Here is a 21,101-nt window from a genome sequence, read left to right as displayed (position 1 = left end):
GCCCCTCCCCCCCACCCGGGCGGGGGCGCGCGGAGAGGCGGTGACGTCAAGGGGCGCGCGGTGGCAGCACCTCCCCGCGCGCTAGTTAAAAAGAAGAAGAAAAGAGGGAACGAAACATGAGAGGCTGTGTGAGGAGCTGCAGCCACCGGCAGAGGAGACCTCAGCATCATCTCGAGCCCCGCGCTGTCCCGGCCTCTGCCTGCCCAGCCGCCGCCGCTGCCGCTTCTGCTCCTGCTACTGTCCCACTCAAACAACTCCTGTTACACCGACAAGTGAACTTCTGTGGCCATCTTTTCCTCCTTTTCTGCCTCCTCCTCTTCCAACTTCTCCCCTCACTTCCCAGCGGCCGCAGGAAGCCCCTAACCCAGCTGACACTGGCACGAGGGCAGACTGTGTCATCTGCACAACTTTCTCTCGCTTCTCGGGCTCCCTTAAGGCACTGGACTCACCGCTTTGCCTTTTATTTTTTGCAAAGTTGTACCTCTCTACATATTTTCGCCCCGGCCACCCCGCTCTGCCTCTCGAGTGCCCTGCTGCCCCGCAGAGCTGCGCCTTAGTGCCCCTGCTGGCCGGTGGCCTGGGCCCCCTCCTTGCTCGCCCTGCCCCTGCCACTCGGGGCAGACGATGCTGAAGATGCTCTCCTTTAAGCTGTTGCTGCTGGCCGTGGCGCTGGGCTTTTTTGAAGGAGATGCTAAGTTTGGAGAACGAAGCGAAGGCAGTGGAGTGAGGAGGAGAAGGTGCCTGAATGGAAACCCCCCAAAGCGCCTGAAAAGGAGAGACAGGAGGATGATGCCCCAGCTGGATCTCCTGAGTGGGGGCGAGATGCTGTGTGGCAGCTTCTATCCTCGGCTGTCCTGCTGCCTGCGGAGTGACAGTCCAGGACTGGGGCGCATGGATAACAAGGTAGGCACCCACCGGTTTTATGGATGCAAACTTGGCTTACTGGCTCAGTAAGAGGCCCCTGTGGTACTGGGAATACTGGTCGCAACAAGAGCCACAAAACTTGTTTGTGAATTGTTTTTGGTAACTGTTCTACAGCGCTCATGGGTGATCCTCTGGGGTGCACACAGAACATTCCTGCACGCCCCCCCCCAAAGTCTGAGGTGGGGATGCTGTGCACACTGCCTGTCTCAGAAAAAGAAAAGCTGTTTGTGGTACCCTCATCCTGGACTGGGTAAATGTTTTAAAAAGAATTGCGATTAACAGTGTGTTTTGGATCGAATCAGGCATTGGCTGCGGTGAAACTGTAAATTAAGGCGGCTGTGGTTTCCGGCTTGTTTTTTTCTAGGGTAAAAAGATTCGGGCAGTTTTCTCCACGTGCTCGCTTAGGGAGAGGACTGAATAGTAAAGGATGTTGAAACATGTTGAGTTTATGATCCTTGGAACCGTCAGAGGAGAGTTCCTTGCATTACAATAGTAAGACGAGCAAAAAAGAAGTTGAAAAAACTGGGTAAAGATTTTACTAGCATGTAGTTATCACAAACGACGATTGCCCATCATTTTGCACCATTAGAAATTCAATGGTCGTTGTCTAGAAAGATCTTCTCTAGAAACTTGCTTTAGAAGCATTGACGTTTAGATTGTTCTTGTACTGGTAGATTTAAACAAATAAGAGCACAGGATTGTTGGAGTAAAAGCTATGCTTTATTTTTTGAGTTTGCAACATCTTTGCTGCCACGAGTTGCTTGAGTGTGTACTACCTACTGTACCCCAAGGAGAGAATGTTAGATCACGTCATTAACAATCACTGCACGTGAAATACACAATCAGGTGTCTTTGCGCTCCCTCCCTACCCCATTTTAGGTTTAATTAAGAATTCCTCTGTTACAACACTGCAGTTGTCAAGGTCTGAGAGACTCTTGGAAAACTTGTGCTTCAGTCTTGCTCGCCAGGCATTAAAAAAAAAAAAAAAATAGCCAGGCTGAATCTAATTTTTATGCTCAGTTCACGGTAGATTTCACTCTATTCTCATGTAAACAGCTCCTACGAATCAACATATGTGTCTGGGTGGTATCTCTCACTTTGTTTTGTAACAAAAAGCCATATTGCATCATTTAATTTGCTCAAGTCATGCAAATAGGAAAAAATCAATAGGACAAAAAGGGGTCGACTTATCCTCCTCCCCACTACACTGCTGCCCACACACAGAGTCCTGTTGCTTATGGCAAAAGAATAACAACAACACCATTGTGTTTGTTAGTTGGTTCACTAATGGGTGAAACTAGAGAACATCATTCTCTTTCAGTCCCCAGCTCTGTCCAAATGTTCATGCCTTTTGAGGGAGCATTTGTCCAACTCACTCTATTCCCAGATGAGTGAGAACTGTCTTGCTTCAGGTTTTCAGCTGCAACTCTCTCTTTATTCTTACCATATGCAGCAGGAGCTCGAGATTTGGGGAACAGATATTCCAGCATTTCATTCAAAACAATGTCATTAAGCTCCTGTATTGTAATTAAATTAAGTCACAAAATAGCTACCTTCAGCTAATCTTAAAGGCTGTCCCAGGCGTCACAAACAACCAGGAAATGCAGAAAAGGTTTAGAAATATTTGCCATTAACTGGATGTGTATAAATTGTGAGTGTACCAATGATCTGGAGAACTTTGCAATACAGAACTCTTCTAGGAACAAGAGGAGTGAAAGTTTTGTTCTGAACTAAATTAAGAGAGAAGCTGGTTGGGCGGAACAGTAAGGATCATAGCTTTTAAGAGAAATTCTATAATTTTTTTTTAAAGAAATCATTCTTTGGGAAGCAATCTGCCACGTTAGCGATCCACATTCCTTTCTGTTTTACGTGCTTTCAATCTCTAACAGACCCCTGCTCATTTGGAAAATGTGTCTGATTAAAGTCAGTACATTAGATTTTGCTGGTTTCATTACAAATGGTTTATAAACCAACAATACTGAAATTGTTCAAAACAGAGATTTGATATAGTTACGCATATGCATTCTTGACCAATGTTCTCAAGTTTTAGTAGTTTTTAAAACATGTTATTTCATAATAAAATCCAGTATTTCCTTTTCCCCCCCTCTAAGCCTTCCTGGTTTGTAATATATGTTAGGATCTTATTTCATAATGGGTGTACAGGAAGGATGGTGGCTATTTAAAAGGGCCCCTTTTGTTTATGAAAAACCTACTTTCCTCAGAAAGATTTCTGCAGCTTTTGAAGAAACTACAGTAGTAGCTTTTTGGTAAGAGAAGTAACTTCACAGATACTATCACAGATAGTAGCAAAATAGGTAGAACTGTTGAGGTTACTCAGTGGTGCAATTAAATTCAGTTCCTGGACTAACACATTTTCTTTAATGAGCTAGCACTGAGTTCAGTTCTTGAGCCATAGTACTAGTTGTTTATATTTTAAATTTTTGTACATGTTAGCAATTTTATTTATCAGAATGAGCTTAACTACCATTACAAATAAGTACTGACAAAATTGGGCCAAGTGATATTGTGTCAACAACATTTTTACAGGACCAAATGATAACTTACTAAAAGATTCTAATTCCTAATTAGCTAAATGAAGCCATAACTAACGAAAACACCCACATTTCTAAAACTTAACTTGCAGCCACAGAGGCACAGAAGCTCTCTCTACCTTGGGTGGTTTCACAGCCAAAGCTGTCAAGGAATGGGTGAAAAGTAATTGTTTTCAAGTGTGCCCTTTTACAATCATTTGTTTGCTCTGGCTCTTTCAGGGACAAAGGCTATTGTTGAACACATCCAACTAAACAAATAACTCATCCTGGGGTCCCTTTAACAGCTGCCTTAGTACAATGATCTATTTACATATTAGCCTAAAATTGAAACTGAACTCTTTAATGACATAATCCAGCACTATAGTCCTGGGACGCATGTGTTCTACTCAACAGCTGAACAACCTTGCAGGCATATGATTTTTAGAAATAACTTCATGGGCAGCAAGTGATCTTTAGGCGACATCTTAATATACTGCCATGTATTTTCTTCTATTGTCTACTCTTAGCACTCATGTGGATGCCTTTTTACCCCTCTTTGTTTAGTTACTTGATAAATAAAGAGAAATACAGAAGGTCTCTGTCACCCATTTTACTGTTTGTTGATAAGCTATCCTCGTAGGCCACGCTTTACTGTGTATTCCAGTATTTATCTTACCTTTCTTCTATGGATTTTACTTTCATGTGGGTAAAGATTAAAGGATCACCTTCCAGATGTTATAAATTAGTCAGCAACAGCCACAATCATTACTAGGCATGCTGTGATAATGTTCCAAAGTTTTACATGATTTCCAAAGTATATTTAGTTTAAACCACCATAATTTGATGGTTTGGTATATAGCTTTTAAAAAGAAAAAAAAAAAAGGAAATTAGCTTCAATTTCTTTTTGGGATTGATGACATTATCAGACATAAAGTTAGATCTACAAACACACAGGCACATAAAGGCTGAAAAAGAAGGGGGGAAAAATACCCTATACACCCTTGCTCATCTGTCTAAAATAGTGTTGCAGCTTTGGCAGAGTCAGTTTAATTGACTTCAGTAAGACTATTGGTTCATTGAAACCAAAGCCAGAATGATGGCTCTATCTATCTTCAAATAGGTATTTACACTGCAGACCTCACACAGAGCAAAATGTTACCATCCTGCTGGGCCGGAACAGCATGAAACTTTAAAAAGAATAATATTATACTTGATTTCAGATAATTTATTGAATCCTATTTCTGAAACATTTGATGAGAGATTTTGTGGCCAGGACACATTCCAAAAACTGTCAAAGACAAAATTCTTTAGGCACTAAATCAAGGGCTTCATGGATAGCAGCTGGGAAGGTATATGAAGATGGTTTAGTTTCAGCTCTAAACTATGGAAGAATGCATAGTCTCCAATGCAAAGGTAATTACATTCCAGTGTCTGAACCACTAATAGAGGTGGCTTCAACATCCTGCTTATGTTTTGTTCTCAAAGGACTTTTATATGATAAACAAACAGGGTTTAGTTGAAAACTATTAATATTGAATAGATCTGGTGAGGTCTGCAAGAGTATGTACAATAAAAGACATTTAAAACATTCTTGGAATGCAAATTCTAAGTGTCTGGGATGTGTTTCCTTTTAAAAAACTTTAACCATTTAGGCAATTGTCATTTAAGTAGATTGATAAAAATGAAAATGGAAATGTAACTATGCTTAATATTTACTTTGCCAAATATTGTAGATAGTTACAACACATCATATATACACTTATTTATGGACTCCAAATATTTGTAGATAGAACTTTTTTTGGTTTTGTTTGATAGCCCAGAAGGATATCATTATCCTAAAAAAAAAAAGTAGAAACCACATAATTTATTCTAATTAGAACCTTAATTTTTGAAGGAAATATTTGCTTTAAGCTGGGATCTAGAATTTAAAAGATCAATTTCAGTTCATAATTTAGAAGAAATAACTATGGTGGTATGAATTGGAAAAAGATATGAAATTCAATTATCTCATGATTTTTTTATAAAAATATGAATAATCAGTGCTTGATTTTATACAGCATTATGCTCATATCTTCCCAGTACTCTCACTATATAGTTGCCACTATAATCTATATTTATTAAAGGAGGTCATGAAGGTATAATTTTAAAGTTAAGACTAGATACCAAGACCATTTTTATCGACAAATTACTAACATCAAGTTATTACTATTACTTCCTAAATTAATATTATTGAAATAAAAGATATAGTATTGTAAAAATAATGATAAAAGTATAGCTTGGTTCATTAAAATTCACTCAATACTACACAAGGGCACTTTCATTAAGCTTGTGTTTATTCATGCATATAACATACCTGAGGAACTAGTAAGAAAGTTTTTCCTGGCTAAGATATAATGAAAAATAAAAATTGGTCTTAAGTCTATTTGATTCAGCTTCAGATATTATTTTTATAAATCATGAAAGGCAGCTACTTCCACACTTGAGACAACTTTACCTATACATTCTGTATATAGAAAATAGTTGAATTTAAAAAGGAAAATGTAATTCATTGTAATATCATGTTAAGAATTTCAAGGGTGGAAGAGATTTTTACTGAGAAACAATTAAGCTGTATCTTTGAAAAAACTATTTTAAATAGCTTTTGATAAAGATAATTTGTACTTTTAAAGTTAAATATTAGTCAATATACTTTGACACAATTAAGTGATAGAAAGAGTTAAATGTTTAAATATAATTGTCTTTTAATATTCTTCAATTAAAAAGTAGCTGGGGGGGAAAAAAGGCAGCTAGAGGGACTTAATTTGCAAGGGTAAAAATTGGCTTTTATATGCATTCTTACCCCTAGGGAGTTCTACTCAAAATCCTTGGAGAGGTAGAGTGATAACCCGAAGGTGACACTTCTCAGAGAATCTAATTTCCTAGGAGCTCCACAGGAGAAACTTGGGCCATTTCCTCTCAAAAACCTGCTGAGGGTTCAGCTGAGTTGGCTCTGACTCCTTGGCAATAAAATAGATTCTTACCTTTTAATCTTCCACCTTAGCCAGGGACTGGGCTTGATAAATCCTTCAGAAAGATGTTCTGTATTGGAACGTAATAATAATCCTTATTCTTTCTCAATGCTGTAGAGTTGAAAAGGTAGAGTTGAACTGAAACGAACTCATACCTGATGCTCCTGTGAGATTTTGGAGGCTGTAAACGGCAGGAGAGGAGATGATCCACTTTTCTCCCTTGGAGTGGTTGGTGTATTTGAACTATTCGATTGACAGTGCAATTTCTGCCAGAACTTCCTATCTTTTTCTCTACTCGGCTGCATTACTTGCTTACACTTCTAAGAGCCAAAAAAATAAACATAACTGTGTAACTTTAAAAATTTGTTTCTGATTTATGGCTTTCAGATATTTTCGGTTACCAACAATACAGAATGCGGAAAGTTACTGGAAGAAATCAAATGTGCACATTGCTCTCCACATTCTCAGAGCCTGTACCACGCCCCTGAGAGAGAAGTGTTGGAAAGAGACCTAGTACTTCCCCTACTTTGCAAAGACTATTGCAAAGAATTTTTTTATACTTGCCGAGGCCATATCCCAGGTAAAAAAAAAATATATATAAAGTACTGCAGAATGTTCTTGTAAGGTACCTGTTTTTAAGTGTTTGCTTTTAAAAATGTAAAATTTATCTTGCCTTTCAAAATAGCTAAATAGTACTTACGATTTTACCTCATTATTAATAGTTTATTATTGTTAAAAGGAGTATTGTAATAGCATTCTAGAAATAGACTATGAGTTTTGTTGCAATGCTTTATATTTTTGGTTAAACTAACAGTAAAGTTGGTAATCTACAAATTTTGACTTGTCAGTCCAAAGGTGGTGTTGGTATCTTCTTGATAATGATAGGTAACATCATTATCAATATCCAGGTAGTATTCTTTTCTCCATAGTTCATACATGATTGGGACTTTTTCACTAACTTCTAAAATATTTTCTTAAAGAAAATATTTACAGGAAATCCAAAGCATTTACTTCTTATGAAACATTTCCATATGACCAATTTGCTCCTGGAAAACCAGGCAAGGTAAATAGGGGTAGGAGGTAGAGCTGTCTCCATTTGATCAATAAGAAGAACTGAGTTTCTAAAGTGGCTAAATGTGTTAACCAGAGTGCCCCTAGGAGAACATGGTAGAGATGTGGCTGTTGCTATGCTTATATATTATAGATAGACCTGCTAACTGTCAAGCATTGGATTTTCATACACATATAGATTCTTCTGCATTGATTCATTTTAAAAAAATTTTAAATATTTGGGAATTGTTTTGTGTTTTTGGTGTTTTTTTTTTTTCAGTTGAAAGAATAAATGTAGAATTAGAGAGAAATTAGCAAGACAGATTCCATTTAGTTAGGCAAAGTTGCACACAAACAAATCCATTGATGTTCCATAAATCTAAATGACATTTAAGGAAAAGATAAGCTTTAAGAATTGTAGGATGTATATATAGAGAATGTTTCGATACTACTATATACACTTAACTCTTTCCTTCTAATTCAGAAAAGTGTAGCTTTTAAGATTTATTTGGAGATCTTTTAATATACTAAGGAAACATTTTGACTAGGCTTGCCTGCTTCCTTTGGTGTGGCATAACATGCATCTAAACCAATTCCATGTGGAAATATTATCATAGCCTTCATTAACTCGGACAGTGTTTCTGAGGCTTTTCTGGAACCAGATGTTTCTTCCCCTTTATCATGGTCTCCAGAGTAAAGCAGAATAGGTCATGATTGCCTCACTGGCCTGTGGAGGAGTGATAGTAGATAAGATACCATCAAGATTCCCTATAAATTTCAAGTCTTCATGGTTTGCCATGAGTTAAAAGTGATATCAGCACCCAAGCATTTTCATTAACATTTATCTTTCTTAGATAAATACAACTCTTCTGGATTTGGAGACCCCTCTCTAGCAGTCTTTATATCGATGTTTTCGAAAACAAAACAAAAACACTAGCCACTGAAAGAGAGCCAGCAAAGCCAGGTCAGGAGGCAAGGCAGCAAGCAATTCACCCCCCAGATCAACATATGTGGTGACGAATGACAAATTTATTTTTCTACAAAGTTTGTATATATGTAAAACTGCTGAAGTGCATCAAGATGTCAAGTGCTTTGGGTGGCCACCCAGGCTGCCTTGAAAGATAACCAGATGAAAGCTCCACTCCAGTGGTAGATGGAATAGCAAGGGTGCTCTCCTAGGCAGAGGCACAGGCTACAGCAGCGAGCAGAGGGGCTTCTCCTGTATCCATCAGATGCTAATAATCACTCTCAAAACTTGTTCCAGAGCGCACTGTAATAACACACTGTGCCATCACTTATGCTAATCGATGGGTTAGCCAGACTGATCCTTGATGTGCATGTTACTAGTTCCTAAAGTATGATGAATAATGTGCTGATTTCCCCTTTAAGCCCTTGCCCAAACCCAGATGACTTTAGAATTTCAGAATACTAATTTTTAAAGAATATGTTGTTGTTGTTGTGATTGCAGTCGAGTTGAGCAAAACTCACAGTGACCCTATGAACAAAAGGCCTGAAGCCTTCCTATAACTATCATCATTTATCAAAGTTCATAGAGTTTCTAGAGGCATGTTGTTTAAGGAGTGGATGCCACTCTACATGATAAAATTTAGAATATTTCCATCTTTATAAATTGTCTTAATGGTATACTTGTCTCTAAAATTATGAATTGTGCAAAGCAGCTACTTTTTAATTCTTTCACTTGGGAACGGAAACTTTATCAATGCCATGCGGTCAGAACTGAATGATGGCTAAACATTCATTGGGTTTCTGAGGCTAGAAATCACAGGGGAGGAGATTTCCCATCTTTCCCCCATGGAACCTCTAAGTGGATTTGAACTATTAGAAAGATAGGCCCTTGGGTTAGTAGCACAACTCCCTGTGAACTGTATGAACTGTATCATCTAGTAAATATATACATGTATATTTATTATCTTTATTAATACTGTTTCTACAAGTTGATGACTTCGACTTGTAAAAACAGCTGCAAAGGATTTGTTGAGATTTCAAGATGTTTTAAGGGCTATATATTGCTAAGAGAAGGTAAATGCAAACCAGAATCAGGAAAAAAGCAAAACTATTTTAGAGATGTCTTCATTTTTCTTTTTTTAATCCCATTTGTCAATACAAGAATAAATGGATAATCTATACTTTGGCTTCACCTTCACAGCTCTAGAACTCTCAAACACGTGAAAGCAGGCTACATTTTAACAGTTTTAATCAAGAAATGGTCTTGATCTTCTAGTTGTCCTCAAATTTATAAAAGTTAAAAAGCAATAAAACAAGGGTGCACTAATGATTTAACCAACATTATATTCTGTTTGTGAATTTGTAACTCAGGGAGGTAAAACTTAGTATTTCTGAAAATGCCAAATATACCTGGGAGCTTTTCTTCTCTCTGAGTTTTAATGAACAGAGTAGATAGTTTCCTGTTCAGTAATTTATGGAAAATAGCACTCTATAGAAAGTGCCTCTTCCCTTTTATCTAATAATCATGCTAATAATGCTTCTTCCCTTTTATCTAATTATTTTTACTAGAGCATTTAGGCTGCCATCTCCTCAGCTTTAGGTTACTGTTGTGTGAAATGTCTGCACAATTAGTTCAATTGGCTTAATCATATTGCTAATGAGGCCAAGGTCAAGGGTTTGATCCCACTGAGTTTCTCTTGTTTACAGTCATTCCTGTGCCCAATCAGATACTTTGCACATGTGTCTTGTGAAGAAAGCAAATCGGAGGAATGAAAGGGTACCTAAAAATGCAATAGCTCTACTAGAAAATCCTCTCCAGCACTGAATCTTTTTTTATACCATAATGAGCAGCATGTATAATGAGGAAAATAACTTTTCTCAGAATACATGCTTAGAGAAAAGCTACCATTCAAACTAGCCCAACAGAGTATTTATTTTGCGTGTCAGTAGTTTACAGGGTGCTTTGTGGTATGGCAGGACTGAGTTCATGATCTAAGAGAAAGAACAGTTACAGCTCAGAGTTATTTGATAAATTGTTAAGAATGCCCTGGTAATCCATAGGAGGTTGTTCTCCCATCCCAACAGGCCTAGTTTCTCAGAAGGTTTGGATCCACCAGCAGTTCAGTGGGAAAAAGATGGGCAGTCTCCTCTCACGCAAGTTATAGCTTCAACCCCCCAGTGTAGGGTCAGCTATGAGTCAGTGTTTACTGCTTGGTAGTGAGGGAGCTCTGGTGGCCTAGTGGTAAGAAGCTGTGCTGCAATCTTGAAGACATGTGTTTGAGGCCACCACTGCTCCAGAGGAGAAGGCTGGGCAGTCTCCTCTTGTGCTATTAACTGCCTCTGAAAACCTGCCAAAGGGTCAGCTGTGGTCGTTTCTGACTCCATGGTACACAACAACAATGAGAGCTGAGACAGAGTTGTTGCTACAAAGGCTTCAGTACTTACAAATGGAAAGGTTGGAGATTAGAGACAGTCTAGATGTGCCTGGAGAAAAATCTGGTGACTGGCTTCCCTAAAATGAGCCATTGAGTCCCTGTGGAGCACAGTTACCATTTGATACACGTGAAATTGTCGTGAGTTGGAATTGTCTCCATAGCAATCTTTTTTTGTTGTTATTCTAGTTTTCTTTTTTGAAAATCTACAGGTACCATTTCTAAATTATATCTATATCTTCTTTTGTAATGTTACCTCAGTGCTTTGAGACCAGGCCCTTGTTTCCATATAATTAAGCTCTTTACTAAAAACAAAACAAAATAAAACAACAACAACAAAAAAACCCACACAAAACCCAAAAAATCTATTTTGTTCATCATTTCTATTATAAAAACATTTAAGACAAATTATATTAAAAGTATTATGTATTTCAAGTTGAACATGATGATTTTAAGAAAAATATTCATATTTTTATGTTAAAAACTCCAGATCTGGCTATCTCTATCCCACTTAAATGATGAAACTTGCCTGGGTTCTGTTAGAAACTAGGAGTAATTAATTGATAAAATACTAGGGTTTTTCTTTGCTAACAGAGTATAGTACCTCTGAAACCACAGAATTGATGAATATACACTCATTAATCTTCAGTGTTCCATTTGAAAATGATTTCTCATTTCCGCATGTTTGTTCCCAGCTAATAATTCCTTATAAAATGGAGCCAGCCACCAGCATTGTTCATTAATTTCCCCTTAATATGGTATTGGTTTCAGATTGTAATGCTGGAATACAAAACAATATTTCATAAAAAATCAAAAACAAACTCAATTTCCTCTGAATTACATTTTGAAATATTTGTGTGATCGTGTAGGCAGCCATCGCGTTAAAACAGAATTTTGTATTAATCTGTTATATGAGGCCTTGGAAATGAACACACAGAGTTGTAAATATATCCACAGAATGGCAGTCTTTCTCATGCATGATATTGGCATGGAGATCTTGCTGCTTGAAACCCAGTTTGAATCTACCAGATCTCTGATGGCCTAGTCCATAGAGAGTTCCACCGCTAGCTCTAAGGTAGTACCTCTGGACATTTGATTCCACCATTTGCTCTGTGGCAAAAAGATTGGCAATCTCCTCTTGTGGGATATATGGCCTCAGAAACTCTCCTGGAGTGTCTGCTATGACCTGGTTCTAACTGAACAACAATGAGAGAGAGCTATTCTTTGAAAGAACGCTGTGGCTTTGGGGTAAGTTCTGCTCTGTCCCCAAGGACAGACTCAACTCTAATGTTTGACTTTTGGTTTTATGACCTTTTAGAAGGAAATCACCGAACATTTCTTTTGAGGTTTCTTTGGATCTCTTTCTTTGAATAAACTCAAACCATCATTCTTTTGCTTAGTATTTAAATGCTTCACCATTTGTGCCACATAGACAGTGAAATATCTGTGTATCTATCTATATAGACAGGAAATATAGATAGGTTTTTGTTAAGTGCTGTCAAGTCAAGTAAGACTTATATCAACCTTATGAACCTTGTGAACAACAGATCAGAACTCTGTCCTATCCTGCACAATTCTTAACATCTTTGATGCATTTGAGTTCCTTGTTGCAGACACTGCTTCAGTCCATGATGTTGAGGGTCTTCTCCTTCACTGACCCTCTCCACATTTCCAAGTATGATGTCACTTTCCAAGTAATACTCTCTCTTAACAACAACATGTCTAAAATATGTGAGACGAAGCTTCATCTTTGCCTCCAAGGTACATTCTAGTTGCATTTTCTCCAAGACCTATCTTTTTATTCTTTTAACAATCCACAAGATAATTCAGTACAGTTCTTCAACACCACAACTCAAATGTATCGATTTTTTTCCTGTCACCCTTATTTATTATCCCGCTCTTAGATGCATTGCAGGTGATTGGAAAGACTATGGCTTGAATCAATTGTGCCTTGATCTTTAAAATTATGTCATTATATAGCCGACTTTCCAACGCTATACATCTCTGTCTCCTGACAGCTGATGCCAAGGATGTTGACTGTGGATACAAGCAAGGCGAAAATTGTTGACAATTTCAATCTTTTCTCTCTCTACCACGGTTTTATCTACTGGTGAGGATTTTTGTTTTCTTGATGTTGAGATATAATTAATATTGAAGGCTGCAGTCCTTGATCCTAAGCAGCAAGTTCTTCAGGTTTTCCTTTCTTTCAGCAGCAAGGTTGCATCGTTTGCATAAGACAGGTTACTTATGAGCCTTCCTATAATCCTGCTGTCACACTCTTCATAAAGTACAGCTTCGTGGATGATTTGCTCAGCATGTAGATTGGATAGGTATAGCCGTGATGCACACCTTTCCTGAATTAAACTATGAAGTATGAAGTGTTCCCTTGCTTTGTTCACACAAGTTTCTTGATTTCATATAACATAATTAGCCATAGCTTGTAATGATCCCTGCAATCAAATTTCTTTGCACAGTCAATAAAAATATAAATGGACATTCTTCTAATATTCTGTGCTCTCAGCCAGGATTCATCTGACATCAGCGGTAATAATCCTGCTGCCACACCCTCTCCTAAACCCAGCTTGAATTTCTGGGAGTTTACTGTTCTAATCCTTTTGTATGATTTTCAACAATATTTTACTTACTTGTGATATTAATGATATTTTTCATTAATTTTCACATTCTGTTGGGTCACCTTTCATGGGAATGGGAACAAATATGAATCTTTCCTAACCAGATAGCCAGGTAGCTGTCCTCCAAATTTCCTGGTGGTGAGCACATCCAAAGCTGCATCAGTTTTGTGGAACATGTCAATTGTTATCCCATCAATTCCTGGGGCCTTAGTTTTTGCTAATGCCTTCAGTACAATTTGAATGTCTTCTTTCATCATCATTGACTCTTTGTTATTGGCTAATTCCTAAAATATTTCAGTGTTGACAAGTTCTTTTTATTATTCCTTCCTCTTTCCTTTGACACTTCCTGTATCATTCAAGAATTTTCCCATAGTATCTCTTAGTATTCAATCAACACTTGAATTTGTTTTTCAGTTCTTTCTTGTTAGAGAAATGCACAGTGAGTTTCTGTTTTATTCTCCAGCTTAGCTCTTTGCACATTCCATTATAATATTTAATCATCAAATGCACAAAATTCATTTAATCTGCTGCCTCATTTCTCTCCTCAAATGCATAATTTCCAACTATCAATCTTTAAACGTTGTTTCCAGCTTTTGCATTCCAGTCACCAATTATTACTAATGCATCTTGACTGCATATCTGGCCAATTTCAGACAGCAAAAGTTGGTATATATCTAAACCAAACCCCTGCCATCTAGTTGATTGCTATTCATATGACGACCCCTCCATCAAGTTTCTGAGGCTATAAATTCTTTACAAAATGATACTGCCCATATTTTTCTGAGGAGCAGTTAGTGGATTTGAATAGTTGACTTTTTTGGTGAACAGCATAATACAAAATGAACTTTGCCACAGGGGACACATTTGTAATATCATTGATGCAGAATATATATCCAAAATAAGATCTAGTCTAAAATGATCCATTTCTCTTGTTTCTCTTTTTCCTCTCAAGAGACTTGACTAAGTCTGTTAAGCAGTTTTTATTGCTATATTCAGACATTAAAGAATAGAGGAGAAAAGTGTGTTACCATGAAAGTTTCTGATGATGGGTAGATGCTTTGGCCTTCTTTCCTCTCCCCAACTTCTAATCCTTAAATATTTTCATAAAGATAACCTCCCTCCAGCTGCCTTGACCCTCCCGGACCCAGCTGCTATGCCTCTTTTTTGTCTCCCACCACTCCCTGTTCACACATTGCCAAGGACATCTGTTCTTCCTTGCCCAGTTCCCAAATATAAGCTCTTCTCCCTTAGGCTACTCAGAAAAATTGTCCTTGAAAGGTCTTCATCAGAAATTTAGATATGATGCATTTCACCTTGGTCAAAATATACCTAAAGCTTTGATCATTTGAGACATCCAGATTCTAAGAACAGATTTAGGTTTGGGATGGTCCTAGTCAGGCTCACAGAAAGTAAAACTAAGGTCTTCTATTCTTTGTTGGTAAGCTCCTTGGCTTACCTGCATTCTTGCTCTTACAAATATTTGCTAAATCTTCAGATCTGTTTTATACCTCTTAAACGTCAACTAAGTTAATAAGTACTTTTCTCCTAAAATGAAGAGATAAAGTAATCTTTTTAGATAAAAATAAAAACCTGCATATAATTAAGATTTGAGATCAGAAGCAGGAATGTAGAACATGATCATCAGGTCAGCTCTGGTAACAGTGTTATATTTTTAAGAAAATTCATCAAAATATAGAGCTGAATCTTATTGCTCCCCTCTTCAAAAAATCCAATACTTTATTAATTCAAATTGTAAAAGTAATACTAAAATATGATTTTGTCAGGAAGTCCTTTTCTTTCTAAAGACAGCTGTTATAAATTGAAAAAAATTCCCACTATGTTGGAGATGGGGAGATATCTTTGAAACCTGTTAAATCTTTTGCATTTTTGCTTAGAATCCTTTTACTGATTTATTGACTTGGAGGTGAGGCGATGGTATCCACTTTTTGTAAAACTTTGAGTTTGACTATCGAAGGTCAATAAAAAGTTCAAGTTATAGTTAGAAAAATGTTTTCGTTATTGACAAGAATCTTTGAAGTCTCTTTTCTGTCATTTCCTCATTCCCCAGACAAATTATCTATTGAGTTCCCATGACATGTCAAGGAGTTCTGATGGCATAGTAGTTAAAGGACTCAGCTATTGAATAAAATGTAGGCAGTTGGAACCCATCTACTGCTCCAACTTTTCCAAGGTAGAAAGACAAGGCAATCTGCTTTACAAGGCTAGACAGCGGTGACCTAGAGGTAAGGTTGCACTAGCAACCCAAAGGCACACACGATGTGAATCCACCAAGTTCTCCACTGGCAGGAAGAGTGTCAGTCCCCCACCATTTGATTTACTACCTCTGCTGAAGGGTCAACTATAATTCAGTTTGGACTCAACAGCACTTAACAAGTCTGTCCTGCAGGATTGCAATGAGTCAGAGTCAAGTTCCTGGAAGTGAATATTATATGTCAAGATACTAATCCCAACCCTATTGCTTTCAAGTATGTTCCAACTCCTGAAAACTTTCCATAGGCTTTCTGAGGCTGTAAATCTTAAGAAGGAGACTGGCTCAATTTTCACCCTCAGATCCATTGGTGGGTTTGAATTGATAGCCTTTTCAGTGTTTGATAGACTCTCTCCTTTTAGATTCCTTTTTTTTTTCTTCTTAAAGAAATTCTTTTAAGTATTGTAGGGAAAGAATGCTAAATCAGATAATCCCACAAGTGCAAGAGGGGAGTAGTTTGTACATAAACAAAGCTCAATAATAAGATTATTCTTATTTGTAGTAATATATATTTCATGTGAACCTTTGAAAACACATAATATTATTTCAACATTTACTGTCTGTCACCTTTAAATGTTGACCAACGAAGAAATAGGAATCTCCAGAAAAAACACAAACACCATTCCTTTTTTTCTTTTTTTGGGGGGGAGGGGGTACTGTGATTTTAAAATTTACTAAATTCAATCATTTATACACAATAGTATCATTACACTTTCCCCCTGTAATTCTCATTTCTGTTAATCTTACTATCCTACTCTTTCTTGCCTTTAGGACTCTATCTTGGACAAATACTCATTTGGGGTTCCCCCCCTTTTATGAATAGTTATTCTAAGAAGTAAATTATTGGTGACCCAATATTAGTCTCTTTATAGGTTTGTCTTTTGTTTGGCTGAAAACTAAGTCATAAGGATAAATTTTTTTCTAGGGTTTGAAGGGTAACCAAGGGCCATAGCCCACAGGGATTCACTGTTCTCTATCAGACCAGTAAGTCTGGCCTTTCTCATGTATTTACTTTTATTCCACACTTACCCCGACTCAACCCAGAATCATCTTCTGTGATCCTTTCAAGATTTTTTGTTTAGTTGTAGTAATCAAGCATCATCTAGTTTTTCTGGTTGAAATCAGGGTAGTCAAGTATTTCTCTGGACTATAGCTTTCCTTTTCCTTTTAATATAGATTTCTTTTTCTTAGGATATCTACATGGTTTTAAAATTTTATCTTATCTCAATTTTTGTTTGAGGTGCTATGTATGCCTAGTGATGGTGGTTGCAGAACATCGTAAGGGTAACTAATGCCCCTAAGATAAATGTACACTTCAGAAATGGTTGAAGTGGCAAAACGCTGTTATGTATAGTTTACCATAATAATACATCTTTATATTCTCTTTTCTCGTGCATTTTTAAAAGGCAGTAACTTTGTCACTAAATATTTCTAATGAGTCTTTTTATACTTTTAAAAGGTTTCCTTCAAACTACTGCGGATGAGTTTTGCTTTTACTATGCAAGAAAAGATGATGGGTTGTGCTTTCCAGATTTTCCAAGAAAACAAGTGAGAGGACCAGCATCTAATTACTTGGACCAGATGGAAGACTACGACAAAGTGGAAGAGATCAGCAGGTTCATAAAGATAAATGTGTTTTAATCTTTTTTTTAAAAAAAAAAAAAACCTCAAAAGAAAACATACAAAAAAGAACCCGACCCAACTAAACAACCCAACCCTGACAAATCTTGTGATTCATATACACAGAATAAATTGTCTGTACTTAGGTTTAGAAGCTATATTCTACAGATGCCCTACTCCTTTTGGTAGTTTGCTTCAATATCATATTAACTTAAATGGGTTTTATATTTTTTACATTTAGGCTACTCATCTTGTATTACGAGCTTGGCTTCTCTATGATTCATGTGAATTTTATGGATAGAGCTTTACACTTGAATTTCATGATTGCTGTTGGCATCATAAATGGATCCTAGGACTTCCTCTCTGAGTGCTTTTTAGTAAGGGTTAATTATTGTGACTAAAGCTAATTATAATTATAATCACTGAAAGCCGAGCTAATAAGTTTGTTTTCGTTTTCTCTTTTGCTTTCTGATAAAAGCTGGTTTTTTTTTTCTTTTTTTCTTTTTTCTTTTTCGCCTTTAAAACAGTTGTAGTGTGACCTGGGGTTATGGAATCATGATTCCCTAATCCATTGATTCATGGAAAAAAACTAATTGACAAAACACATAGCTGATCCTTCACCAGGTTTTCTGAGACTGTAAACCACACTAGAGGAGACTGCCCATCCTTATCTCACAGAACCTTGGGTGGATTCAAACTGCCACATTTAGGCAGTGGGTTGCTTTCTGTTGACACTGCAGCTCCACCACTATAGCTCCCTTGTTGGTTCATATGAGACATATTTTGAAAAGCATGCAAAATCATCCTCTCCAATTTTTTTAAAAAGCTTACTGGTATTCTTTAATATGTTTAGAAAGCACAAACACAACTGCTTCTGCGTCCAGGAGGTTGTGAGTGGATTACGGCAGCCAGTTGGCGCTCTGCATAGTGGGGATGGTTCTCATCGACTCTTCATTCTAGAAAAAGAAGGCTATGTGAAAATACTTACCCCCGAAGGAGAAATTTTCAAGGAGCCTTATTTGGACATTCACAAACTTGTTCAAAGTGGAATAAAGGTTGGCTTTTTAAATTTTATTTCTCTTTGCTCTGGCTATGTTAACTTAATTTTAGTATTAACTTTGTCATTGAAAGTATTTCTTTGTAATAAAAGAAAGAACAGTTATGGGAACAGTGAGTAGGTAGAAAAAGGGAATATAATTATGGCAACTGGATCAGGATAATGACATTAAGCTTCCTGTTATTGGTGATTATTAAGCAGTGCACTCAAATTCAAACTTTAACATGCTTTTGTAATTTATACATTAACATAATTTTGACCCTACAAAGCATTATTGTTTAGTGGGCATAATATTTAAGATCTTCGAGTTTTGTTGAAGCTGCATAACGTTCTTTTACCACATCTATTTTGAGGTCTTTGTCATTAAAAAAATATACGATGCCTTCCTTAAGCAGTGTTTTCACAGGTAAGTAAAATATTTTATCTATAATAAACTATCCTATAGAATATATAAGGGAGATGAATAAATATATGCATTGCTGTCTTTTCTACTTTGAAGTTTAAAGGAAAATAACTTAATAGGTTCGTAACAAAATTAGGGAGTTCTGGTCATCTAGTCTAGAGTAAGTGTTCCTGCTAACTCAAAGTTATGGATAGTAAGCTATGAGGGCACACAATAGAAACAACAACATAGATCAAGAAGCCGTAATTTAAAGAGAACAAGGCAGTATAATCTGTTTAAAAGGAAAATGGATGTGCATAAGAGTTCAGTCCTTTCTTCATGCCTATTAAATATGAATGCTGTTGTGTACCATTGAGTCAGAACTGACCCATATCTGACCCTCCAGTGGCTTTTCAGAGGCAGTTAATCACATAGGAAGAGATTGCCCATCTTTCTCCTGTGGAACAGCTGGTTGGTGTATTCAAACTGCATGCCTTCAGGATTGCAGCACAGTTTCTTACCACTAGGCCAGAATACTGAGAAAATAAATCAAGAAACTGGACTGTATTAAGAATGTAGAATCAGGATTAGAGGAAGACTTCTCAATAACCTACATTATGCAGATGACACTCCTTACTTAAAGTGAAGAAGACCAAAAGCACTTACTGTCAAAGGTTAAATATAGCCTTCAACATGGTTTAAATCTTAATATCAAGAAAATATAAATCCTTACAATGGGGACAATAGATAACAACATGGTAGAAGAACAGATTGAAATTGGTAATGATTGCATTCAAGCAACATAAAGGGTTAGTGATAAGAAATCAAAACATGTGCTGCATTAGTTCTTCTGTCAAGGACCTCTTTAAAATGCTGAAGAGCGATGATGTCCCTTTAAAGACTAAGGAGTGCTTGGCACAAGTCATAGCATGTTCCACTGTTTCATTTGCATGTGAAAGTTGGGCAATTAATAAAAAAGACTGAAAGAGAAAGAATGTCTTTTGAATGGTGTTGTTGGCTAAGAGTATTGAATATACTATGAGTTACCAAAAGAATAAATCTGTCTTGGAGGAAGTATATAAAGGGTCCTCTTTATTAGCAAGAATAGTGAAACCTTGTGTCACATACTTTGAGCATGTTATCAGAAGGTAACAGTCCTTGGAGAAAACATCATGTTGGGAAAAGTATGAAAAATTAGAGAAAACTAATACCTTTGACAAAATGTATTGACACACTGACAGTGATGATGGAGTCAAGCACGTCAGAGATCATGAGAATGGAGTAGGATAGGGCACGGTTTCAACCTGTTGTTAATAGGATCATTTTTAGTGTACTCAAATTGATAGCACCTAACAATAACAACAAACAAACACCCCTACACTGCACCACATTTCTTGGAAGAGCTCTATTTTTATGTCTTGCAATTTGTCATAACAATTGGAGAAGAGTACTGAGTATCTCATGGACTGCCAAAACAACCAACATATGTCTTTGAGAAGGTTCAGCTAGAGTGCTCCCTGGAGGAAAAGATGAAGTGACTCCTTTATCTCACATACTTTGGCCATGTTGCCATGAGAAAGTATTTATTTCTTGGAGAGGGAAATCATACTTGCAAAGATAGAGGGAGAGGAAGACCCTCCCTCAGGTAATTGACACAGTGGCCATAGTAATGAGCTTGAGTGTATCAGAGATTGTGAGGATGGCATGGGACAGGACAGGGTTCAGATCTGTTGTTCATATGGTCACTATGAGTCATGCTCAACTCAATGGAACCAAACAAAAACAACAACATATCTCGTTCAATTTTAAAGTCCATTTTTTATTTCTCTTAGCATCTGATAATTGTGATGTCCATAAAATAGGAATGTATCATGTTTGAGGGTATGCTGTGAGTTAAGGAGGCTGTATCATATGAGCTAGCGTCATTGAACATAGACTAGAATTATTAGGAGAAGGATTGGAGACAGGTGCCAACACTTCCATGAGTTGATCATGTCATTGATTTTGGTTACGTGCTTCTCAGAAACCTTGAAGTTTAAAAATAAAATACCTAACTACTTAATAATTTGTGTTTTATGTGTTAGTATGTGCATAATCTTAGTCTGTCTTCATCATCACACATAAATAAAATTACAAATTTTCAGGAATTCTTATGCATATTGTTTCTTTAAGCTTTTGGTTTAAAAATCCTAAAACAAGACATAATGTTATTTTACTTGAGTCTTGATT

At 37.0% G+C, this 21,101-nt stretch overlaps 1 protein-coding gene across 1 annotated transcript in view; it reads left to right on the top strand.

Moving 5' to 3' along the window:
• The first annotated feature begins 1 nt into the window (after position 1).
• HHIP (hedgehog interacting protein) overlaps positions 2 to 21,101 on the top strand; it is a 158,120-nt gene continuing 137,020 nt past the window's right edge. Inside the window, exons 1-4 of the mRNA XM_006887009.1 lie at positions 2 to 903; positions 6,851 to 7,043; positions 17,273 to 17,429; positions 18,287 to 18,488. Coding sequence (XP_006887071.1) covers positions 625 to 903; positions 6,851 to 7,043; positions 17,273 to 17,429; positions 18,287 to 18,488 — 831 coding nt within the window. The 5' untranslated portion in view covers positions 2 to 624. The remainder of the gene's footprint in view (positions 904 to 6,850; positions 7,044 to 17,272; positions 17,430 to 18,286; positions 18,489 to 21,101) is intronic.

Source organism: Elephantulus edwardii, unplaced genomic scaffold (assembly GCF_000299155.1).
Source record: "Elephantulus edwardii isolate Elephantulus edwardi_28Jun2011 unplaced genomic scaffold, EleEdw1.0 scaffold00053, whole genome shotgun sequence".
Lineage (NCBI taxonomy): Eukaryota > Metazoa > Chordata > Mammalia > Macroscelidea > Macroscelididae > Elephantulus > Elephantulus edwardii.
Note: the sequence above shows the minus strand (reverse complement) of the source record. Positions and strands in the feature narration are given on the sequence as shown.